General features: G+C 45.0%; 1 protein-coding gene across 1 annotated transcript in view; it reads right to left on the bottom strand.

The window, feature by feature from the left end:
- MICU2 (mitochondrial calcium uptake 2) overlaps window positions 1-10,749 on the bottom strand; it is a 59,792-nt gene that overhangs the window by 6,134 nt on the left and 42,909 nt on the right. Inside the window, exon 7 of the mRNA XM_010139637.1 lies at window positions 6,550-6,647. Within this exon, the coding sequence (XP_010137939.1) occupies window positions 6,550-6,647 (98 nt within the window). The remainder of the gene's footprint in view (window positions 1-6,549; window positions 6,648-10,749) is intronic.

The following is a 10,749-nucleotide window of genomic DNA, read 5'->3' as shown; positions in this document are numbered from 1 at the left end:
CTCTTCCATCTTTTCTGAACACTGCAGAAGTCCTCAGTGCCCTGTCCTCAGCCATACCCACTACAGGCAGGACACGGACGGACCGAGCACTCCCACCTGCTGAGGAAGGGGCAGGGGCCCACCCAGCTGCACACATCAGCCGCCTGGAAGGGGCAGCAGAGCCCAGGAGGCAGGTGGAGTGTTTGGCTGCGGCCAGCCTCACCGCGCCCTCCGCAGCGCCTCTTCTCGGGCCTGGGTTCTTGCCCTCTTCACTGCTTTAGGGCCACGACGCTGCACCCGTCCTGTGGCACAAGCGCCGTGCACCTTGCTGCATTCCACCGATGAGGGAGGGGAGTGGGAATTACTTATTCAGGTACGAAAAAATAAACAGATACTTCACGTCAGCTTGCAAGCTGACACTCTGGCGAGCCAGAGTGGGAAGATTTCCTGCCATACCAAATGATACTTGGAGCAGCAGCTGGAATTGCCGTTTAAAGCTATATGTGACAGCCTCCCATCCTGCAAAGATTAAAATACTATGAATCATCGCATCAGCATTCTAGGTCACTCTTATTCCCAGATGTGAGAGTTAAAAATCCTAATGAGTTTTAAGTGAAAGTTATTAAAAGTTATTAAGAATAACTTTCTGTTTAGGAAGTAAAACTTCATACTTAGATGCCAAGGCACCACTAGGGACATTTGCTTTTGTATCTTCTGGGTCATGGTGCGACGAGTTTCAGCTGGAAGTTCCTTAAAAATTTCTCCATGCATTAGGAAAAACAGGCATAGGAATGAAACTCCTGCTCTCGCAACTGGGGCGTCTGGAGGGGGCCAGAATTCAACTATGGAAACGGGGTGGTGATTGTAGATGTGCTCTACAATTCAAAAATAATTCCACTGGGAATACTCTTACGCTATAGTAGCTTGAAAATAAATACAACCCTAAGTTCCCAAATAACAAAAAGACAAATAATACATTTATCGGGTGGGGAAAAGGAACAGACAGTACTTTCTGTGAGACAGCCTGTTACATCCACACTCTAAACACCCACGTTGAAGGCCAATGGCCAAATTTATTATCAGGTTTCAACAGCATCCAGAAACCTTATCAGGATTTACCCCTCGTTTTGCCATGTGCTCTGTTACAGAAAGAGGGAATCTCTCAAAACTTCTTGGCAGACTTCAGCTGTCACAGAAGTGAAACTGTAATAAACGCGGGAGATGTCAGGAATGCAGCTATTCCCCCTCCACGCAGAGAGGCTGCAGCGAGCGCCGGCACTGTACTCCCCACGGCGTACGAAGCAGCAGAACGAAACACCAAAGGAAAGGTTAGGGAAAGGTTTCCTTCCTCTCCCTCTCGACCTGAACTGAAAGCCTGGGCAGAGGTTTAACACTCTAGTACAGAACTGACCAGTCCCTGCGGCACTGATTTAGAGGGAGGAGACTTAACAGCAAAGCCAGTGGTGGATAGACCACTCAGGCCTTCGCCCTCTGCTTTGAGGGCTCCTCTGTGACACCGAAGTCCTTCTGAAGACTGGATAATGCTCCCTGCACCGACGACCGCTGCAGAGCAGCAGCAGGGCTGCCTTTTTACAACCTGACGTTCACAACGGAACACAGAAAACCCAAGACGGGCTTGACCATTAACCTTCAGAGAGCATTTAGAGCTATGCCTGTAAATTCAGTTTTGCGCGGGGTGAGACAGTCGATCGATCTCACCATTTTCAGAATTACAGGCAAAACTCTCTGATTTACTGTCCTTAATGTTTCCAAACCAAACCAAGCCAAGCCAAGCCCTCACTGTCATTTATAAGTGCTCTGCAGAAACTAAGGAAGCTGCTCCTTTGGTAAGTACATCGGAAAGGAAGAAACAGAGACTCTTCTCATCATCATTACTTAATATTTGGGAAATACTCAGATCCAGTTACAGGAGGAATATATGCCCATGAAGCCAGGTTTTGTTCCCACCTCCAGCTCCTCACTGTCTGAGCCTGGTAGCATGAGATGAAATCTCTACAGCTATCGGGGCTCTATATACACACACAGATACCGGTGTGGGTACAGAGACAAATCAGGATGAAGATCACTGAAGATGTACAAGCTACCACCGCAAAAGCACTGCTGGCTGACGATGGTACCGGAGGGATTCTGCATCCAGGCACGGGCACAAACCCAGAGCAGCGCCAGACTGGTGTCAGAACTCGGAGCGTGGCTCAGCCTGGATCATTGTCGTTTCTTCAATGATACATAGGGTGGCATTCAAAATGCTGAGGGGACGGATCGGGACAGGAGGGAAAGGGCACGTTTTGTGGATGGTCACACAGTCGGTGACCTTTAAGCTGAAGCGGAAAATAAAAAAGAAACCAAGATTAAAGAATATTTCTAGTGCAAAATTCTGTGAACTGGTTCTGCTGGCTTTGTGTCTGGCGGGGTTTTGGTAATGGGGGGGTGGTGCTGGAGTGGCCCCTGTAAGAAGCTTCTGGAAAGCTCCCCCGGCTCCAAGCCAGCTCTGCCTCTGGCCAAGGCTGAGCCCATCAGTGCCTCTGCGACAAACATTTAAGAGGGGAAACCTGTACTGACTTTGTTTCCCCCAGTCGAGCCTGCCTGCTGCCCATGACCGTAACTGGTGAGTGAACCCTCCCTGTCCTCTGTCCCCGCCCTCGGCCGCCAGCTGGGGCTAAACCACCACGCTGATGAGATGTTTGAAAGCAACACACCAGATAAGAAAATGCCACTAACTGGATCTGAAATGTTGTTTTTCCTTATATGACTAAAATAGCCCCATCGTTTAACCATATTGGGAACTATTTTTTTTTTTTGTAAGCTATCCCAGAAAAAAAGTACAACAATCAGAAAGTTTTTTGAATACGCTTTTCATACTCTTTGTACTTTTTTATTTTCTTAACGGAGACTGTGAGAGATTTAAGCTTGCTTGGGGACAGATTACGGAAGAAACCCGTAGCAGTCATAAACTGTTTTGGGAGTGAATTACTGTCTCCTCTCTTATTTAGGATTAGACACACTTAAACAAGATCAGTAAGGGACTTTTTTTCAGGGGAAAAAAAAACCCAGGGGCTGTCAAGAAGAAATACTTGCTATACCTAGAAAACTAAATAGCATTCTGCTCAGAATAAAAAACGGATGTACAATATAGCTGGAATGAAAGCACAAGTGAAACCCTTCCTTTGGAAGGAAAAGACCAAAAATTATTTATGTCTCAAAAAACAGGGGGACCCATGGAAAATAACAACAAGCCTGGAATCCTGGAGAACATCTGGCTTCAGGTTTGAAATCTGACAGTCTCTAAGACAGGTCCTGGTATTAGAAGACAACGTTGTGGTTGAGGCATAAAACTGTGTGGTTGTCGTCTGAAACAGAAGCTTGTTCAGGTCTCCCGAGAGAAAGGTCTCACCTGGTTACAGCTTCTGGTACGAAATCCACCCTTCTTTGTTCTCTGAGCTTAGGCTTGCTGCATATTGGTTTACATTTCCTTAAACTGGTATCGGAGAACAACGATTCCAGATGCATTTGATGAGGAGGCAACACCTTTACTAGTGACGTACTTAAACACACGCCAGGGTGATTGAGATCTCAATTTCCTCACCTTTCCCAGGGAAACAAGCTGTCACTTTTGGACGAGTGAATTCTCATTAGTACTTTTCACACTGTCCGCAGGCTCAGGATGCCGTGCTTTCTGCACTGCCCCACTCCTTCCACGCAGTCCCTGAAGAGGCTGCAGAATGCGGGAGGATGGAAAGGAGGAGCTTTGATTGCTGTTTTGACTATGTTCTGTCTGACAGGGAGAAGAGAGCTGGACTGGTGTCACCGAATACCTGCTGAAAGGTTACTGCTTTACTGCCATGCTCCCAGCAGCCCAAGGAAGGTTGAAAAGTGGCTTGATACTCTGATGGAGCACGGCTGAACCGTCTTCCCTCCCTATATCCGTGTGCCCCCTGTTTTCGGGGCCGTAGGGAGGGGGGCACACAGCTGGCTCACATGAGCCCCACCTTCCCTGAGGAGCTGTGGACAGTCTCCATCCTCCGTGTGCCATCTGCCTGCAAACAAAGGAGGACAGGGCAGATGAACCGCCCTGGTGTATCGACTGTGCCTGTCTGCCAGTTTTTAAATGTCTGGACCGTGGGCTAAAAGGGTCGGCCATCACTGGGGGACACGCAGATACAGATGATTGCACACTTACAAAAGGATTTTTTAATGTCAGCCAAACTGAGAGGGAGGATGCGTGAGGAAAATACACGTAAGTAATGGGCTGAGAACACTGCTCTCAGCTTTCCGAGTTCCCCTGTAAGTACAGTGAAATTGCACAAAGAAAGCAGTCCTGCCTTTTTGGGGTTTTTTGTTGTTTTTTTTTCTTTTTTTTAAGTTTCAAGGGCTCTACAGCACAGCAACATCTGTGTATTTAACTAATGTGACAAGTTTTAGTGTGTCCTAATCAAACCTAATCACCCCTGCTTTCTACCAGGTACTACACTGATCAATGGAAAAGCTTTCTAGGCAAGAACTTGGAAAATGATAAAAGCATTTACCATCATTATTTTCTGCGTTTGACAATGATCTATGTCTGTACAGCTCATCAGTCATCTCTTGTAAAAACACTGTGGCACTTTGATCAAACAGCCAACAATAGCTTCCCGCATAAGGTAAAATGTTATGAGGCCATCAGATAGAAATCACATTTTCTCTGAACAATAGGAACCCTGAAATGATGTGCTTGATTTACTTGCAAATAAAATCATGTGAAAGGTGATACCCTCAGAGAGGTTAAAAAGACAGCGATCCTTTTATTCACCTTTCTGTGTGTTAAACAAACTTCACCGTCGTGTTGCAACTGAGATGGAGTGTCTACGCAGTGATAAAGAGGCACATTCCAGCTCTACGAAACATAACTGCCACTGTTGAAAAATTACCTGCATTAAACCTTACACTCATCCCACAAATTTTAAGAGCGAGAAGTGGGAGTTTGATTTGGATTACAGCCTCTATCTGTGTGGTAGGCAAAGGTCTTTCACCTACGTGTCCTGAAGGTACTAGGTACATAGTTTCGTCACTGTCATGCCTCACTGGCCAACGCAGAATTTTATCTAAAACCTGAGGCTTTTCAGGTTACACTGTATATGCAAACACAACCTTTTACTGGTGCTCTCTGCCTCTTGTTTCACTGAGGGGATCTGTGGTATTTATAGCAAAGGGAGCTGGAGGAATCTCAAACTTATTTTACTCACTTAGATCCCTATTGAGTCAAGGTCTTCAAAAGGGAAAGGTTGTTTATTTGAAGAGTGGTTTATGCCAGAGCTAGTGGAGCCAAACACTTTGTAGCGTTAGAAAAATCGCCACTCTTTCTTTTCCAGCCTGGCTTTCCCCAGACCTCTGCTGCAGTAACATCCATTTTCAGGAGGGCTGACACAGATTCTCTGCTCCTGAAGTAAAACGCTTTATCCTAATTTATTTGTGCAATCTGTAAATGACTGATTTTTGTCGAAATGGTAATACTGATGTAGATACTCTTCTCTTGCAGTTGTGCTACAAGATGTGATGTGCCAAGATTCACACAGGTCTTTAGGCCCTTAACTTCCACTTGTACTGAAGAAAGATCGTGCATTTGGACTCTGTGTCTGGAGACCAACAGGAGAAACTGGTCTTCCAAATTACAGAGAGTTTTAACCAGTTCAGTTGTGTGCTGTGTAGGTGATGGCCGCCATTACGGACTGAAAGTAAACAGTGGAAGAAAGAATCCAATTTAAACACAAACACCTGATACCTGTTGGGTTTTCCAGTTGAAAGCAACCAGAGCAGAACTTCATACTCGGATGTAGACAATGATTACACTACCCTTCTGACACGTATAAACTGAATAATTCCCTACACCAGACTAAGAACATGCCATTAACTTCCAGTTTTGCAAAGCTTCCTGCGAACTCGACGGGCACACGCACTAGGTTTCCAGCAGTAACAGCCGCTGGGTATTCCACTCAGCCCCACTCTGAGGTGTCTACCATCTGGCTCCACGTTCAGGTCTGATGTAAGTGCCACGAAATTTCTGCACAGTCTTGTTGCAAAATTAGGCCAAAGGGTAAAGGAAAAGGCACAGGTAGAGTTTCAACAGCAGCTGGAATTTGAAGCAAGCAGAGAAGCTGCCTGTAGCCTACCAAGACAGTTGGAATGGGGAGGGGGGGTGCCTCAGCTCGGAAAAGCTTTTCTAATTATTAGCAGTCACTTTTTGGGTGATTTGACGAAGAAAAGCCCTCAGAAATCACAGTGCCTTATGGTATGCCACCACCCAGCCACCAAGAATCGGTAGTCTCAACCCTCACGCCCTTGAGGCCCATTGCTGCTTCGGAGTTATCGGGGTGCTCAGCTCCTCCTGCAGACAGCGACTCCAGGAGCTAAACCGGAAATTTAACCGTGCAAAATCACGAGTCATCTCCTGCTTCGTTACCTGCTCAACTTTCAGAATCAGCTCAGTATGACATCAGATTAATGCCGTGTCGGTGCAAAGCAGAGGGGGTAGGAACAGGGGTGATGGCTGTTAGGCTTGCCTAGCTGAAAAAATACCTGAAAAACTCAGAATAGCGAAGCTTTTCCTTTCCTTCTTTTCCAAAGAAATGTACCAGCAACATGGTATTAACATCACAGCTTTCCAGTTCTGCTCCCTACAAAACAAAAATGGGTATGATTAATCATTATGCACTGCATGATTATTAATATCTGTTCACCACAAACCCAGAAATAATTACTTGTACCAGAATTTCACAAGAGATACTTGCAATGTCATTACCGTTCCCCAAGCTATCACACGGGATCTCAGAGCTGAAATAATTCTTCCACGTCCTATTACATGTCCTGCTTCTGAATGTTCTGTATGAAAGATGAGCACGATCTACAACCACCTTTGGTGTATCTGTTAAAACTGCTAGTTAAACCTTTAAAAGCCATTCTGCTTAGGTGAGCAGAGGCTTTAAACAAAGCTAACATCTTTGTAAAGGAGTTTTTAGCCGGGTATTTCTGATTTGTAACAGCCATTTACGAACATTTAGACAATAGTCCAAGCAATGGAACCAGAAAAGTGTTCTCAGGGCTCTATTATAACGTAGCCTACAAGGCTGCTGGGGAATTCTCAGTGTTGGTGACTTTTCTATGTTTTTTACATTCGATGAAGAGACTTCTGCAGAAAAATAATGCACAGTAGTTCAAGTCAAGAGCATCTTTAACAAGCCTGAACCCACACACAATGCTGGGTTTCTGCTCTAGTCTTCTTTCAGCACTAGCATACTGGCATTTCTTTGAATGCAACAAAACACTAAGCAACATGAAGAGAGAGGGTTTTTTTTTTTTTTGCTAAGTCTGGAGGGATTTCAACAAACTATTCTTATGACATCTAAATAGCCCCTGTGTCTTTTATCTGGTTGAAGAGGTAAGATGAAAGACAAGAGTCTATTCATAGGACTTAATACGAATGGTTATTTAGCTTTCAGCATCATCAATATCAAGTCCCATCAGTCCCCTGTGTGTTTCATGCTTACTGCATACGTGACACAGTCATTTTATAGTTAGAGGTGACGTCCCACACTTGCACTGCAAGCTGCAATCCAGTAAATACCGGTGATACGTGTTATGTATGAGCAATCCTAGAAAAAAAACCTTTTCAAGCCATATGCAAACTCTCTTTATTGCTCTTTTATCATTTAACTGCAGGCAAAGAATATTTAAAAACCCACAAGATCCATCCTTCTAAAGTTAAAACACGTTAGGTTACTGTGAAGGCTGATGCATAAACATTGGTATAGGCTTTTTTGAAAGTCAAAAGTCAAACATTCATGTACGCTTATTTGAAATTCAAACCCCAACTATTTATGTCGGAATGCAAAGTTTTCAAAGAAGAAACGGAGAGGAATCCACCTACTTTCCACTGCAGTGAGATTCTAATCTGCTTTTTGTGTTTTCTGCTTGCAGACTTGAAAAATACAAGAAATAAATTTGCTTATGTAATTTTAAAAACCAAACTCGTGATTACGCAATTTAATGCTTCCAGTTTAACGACTCCGTATTAAAAGCAGCACTGCATTCAAGGCGAACTGAAAAACAGGGTTTAAAACAACCTTTTAAAAACTAAGTCTGTGACAGAGAAAGTTTTTTTTCTTCTATTCAAGTTTCTCTAGTTATAAGCTAGAAGAAGACATCCAAACAATACCAGCCTCCTCTTATCTCAGATGACAAAGCCTATCCCTGGATTTATAACAAATATGCACCTACTTGTTGGCCACCCTCTTTATCAGTCGAAATTCCAAAGGGCAATTGGCAGATGTCCAAACACTGTGTTAGTGAGAGTTACATGTATTTTAAAACTACAAACCCCCCATTTCTTTAAAACAATATGCAACTGGAGACCACAGAGACTACAGCTTCAGGGTAAAATTTCAGAAAAATGCTTTTCTTAAGAGTTAATGCTATTAAATCAAAATACATGTTGGTACATAATTCCTTTTTGTTCACGGAACCACTAGAAGCTTTTGCTGCTGAACTGTATAAATTAGTACCGACATGACAAATCTTTGTTAGCAGATAAAGAGAGCTCTATTAATATTTCCAACACCTCACCCTCCTGAGCTTCGGCAAACGAACAACTTTACGTTTGGAATGCCTCTCTTGGCAATGAGAGTAAGCGGCAACCTAATCCTGGAGCTGGGGAAAGGACCAGACAGGCAGCTCTGAGCCGCAGAGCTGCTCTCTAAACTGGGTGGAAGTTTGTATTCGGGGGTACCCGGTACTTCAGCCCAGGGAGGGCGCGTGGCAGCACGCTGCAGGGCTGGCACTTTACAGGAAGCTGAGGGACAGAGCAGAGAAAGGATGGCGGCGAGGTTCACCCTGATACGAGCAGAGATGGGGCAGGGACGTGCATCCCTGCTGGGGAACTCAGACATGTTCCAGGTTCATTGATTCAGACCCAGAATTCCAAAGTCCAGGCTCTGATGCCGCCCAAGTCCCCACGAACTGATGAACACGTGTGTGCGTATTACAACCACAGCCTTCTTTTCCTAGAGTAACGTTACCGCTTTTCAAAAGCGCCCTCGACTGCTGAATTATGCAATTATTCCTCCTTAAGCAAGATCAGATAACACCCCATTCATTTCCTTATTACATTACACGGACGGTTAACGCAGCAGCCTGATGCTGCAAACACTGAGTCACCAGCACAGACCTACCGAGTCCTGCAGCACCCCACCGAGCTTTCGACGTTCGGGACCCGATACCGCAGCAAGTAGCAACAAGTGCCCCCGAGAAGAAATTTATCACGCAGTGGAACAGGATCTGCGGAATAACGTACCTAACTGATTTTCAAAAGCATCTGAAAAGTTAACAGACTTACTGTCTCTAGACTGGAACCGCCTCTCCTTGCAGGATTTGCCTGAGGTGTGACTGGAAACCATTTGCAGTGATTAAAATCTGTAATATGTTCCTTGTTATCTTACGTGCTTCCTGGGAGATGGTATTTGCTGTGTGATGTCTTGTTTCAATAGGAATTGTAAAAATAATATATACTTAGGATTGATGGGGTTTTTGTTAAGATAGAAGGAGCAGGAAGAGACGAACAGGGCCAGAAAACAGACGGGCCAAGGAGAACGCTGTCGTAGTTTCTGTCTACGTGATGACCCCTATCTTTCCAAAGGGAAGACTAAATCTTTGCAAACTTTTCTGAGTCCACTTCTCTGCAATGCCCTTTGTTTTTCAGCTGCTAGGTCAGTCAACTCATCCTGCCAGGCATGTATCCCTGAAGGCAAGCGAGACTTCAGTCTAAGCAGCCTGGCCTCAAGAGCATCGAGCTTTCTGTCATTTCCAGAGTCTCTAAAGATGCTGGGACGTACGCTACAGCTCAGTTCTGGGAAGAAGGTTTAAGAGATGTATCTGTTATGAAATTAATCCTACCAGGTACGGCCAGTCAAAAGAACTGTGAACGGGCAAGCTAGTGCGATCAGGAGACTCCAAAGCAGCCTTTTGGCAAAGCCCAGACAGCCTCAAGCGGGTCCTGGAGTGAAACAACATATCATTTTGTGATGGAACAGCTTTAACCAGAATGGAAATCCATACTAACGTTTTTAAATGTTGTGCACAGCACTTTCCTACTAGCTCAGATTCAAGAATACATCAGGTCTGATACAGGAGGGCTAAAATATGCACAAATTTTTTTCTACAGGCTATCTGAGAAGAAGTCTGATGGAGCATTTTCTAAACAATGAAGGGCTTATACCCGGCATCCAACAACATCTGTAATTCCCATCACGGTGGGATCAGTTGTTTTTTAATGCCATGGAATCACTGTGATACACTGCTAGTGCCTTTGGAAGGAAGAAAACGTAACGTCGTGGTCGTCCTCAGCTTTCAGTGCACCACCCACAGTTCTGCATCGATTTATGAGGAGATACAGGATAAAAATGGTTTCCAGCCAAATGGGCTAATGCTAATTTGGGAGCAGATGTCACAGGAGATGCTTTATGCCAAATCCAGGCACAGGTTGCAACTAGTCCTGTCACCAGCAGGCTGACTGCGTCAAGCACTCAGGGAATGGCACTGCTGCACCGCGCCTGACCGGGGTGCTGCTGGCAGCCGGGAAAGCAGCTTCTACACACAGCTGGGGACAGCCCCTGCCATGAATTCAGACCCTGCCTCCCTGTCAGGCCACACTTGAAAAGTATTAATTTCCACCAAAAGCAGAGAATCCGCAACAAGGAGCCACCCCAGGAGGTGTGACGTTCTTTG

The sequence above is a fragment of the Buceros rhinoceros genome, unplaced genomic scaffold (genome assembly GCF_000710305.1).
Source record: "Buceros rhinoceros silvestris isolate BGI_N320 unplaced genomic scaffold, ASM71030v1 scaffold2227, whole genome shotgun sequence".
NCBI lineage: Eukaryota > Metazoa > Chordata > Aves > Bucerotiformes > Bucerotidae > Buceros > Buceros rhinoceros.
The sequence above is the reverse complement of the archived record's forward strand: the minus strand, read 5'-3'. Positions and strand labels throughout refer to the sequence as shown.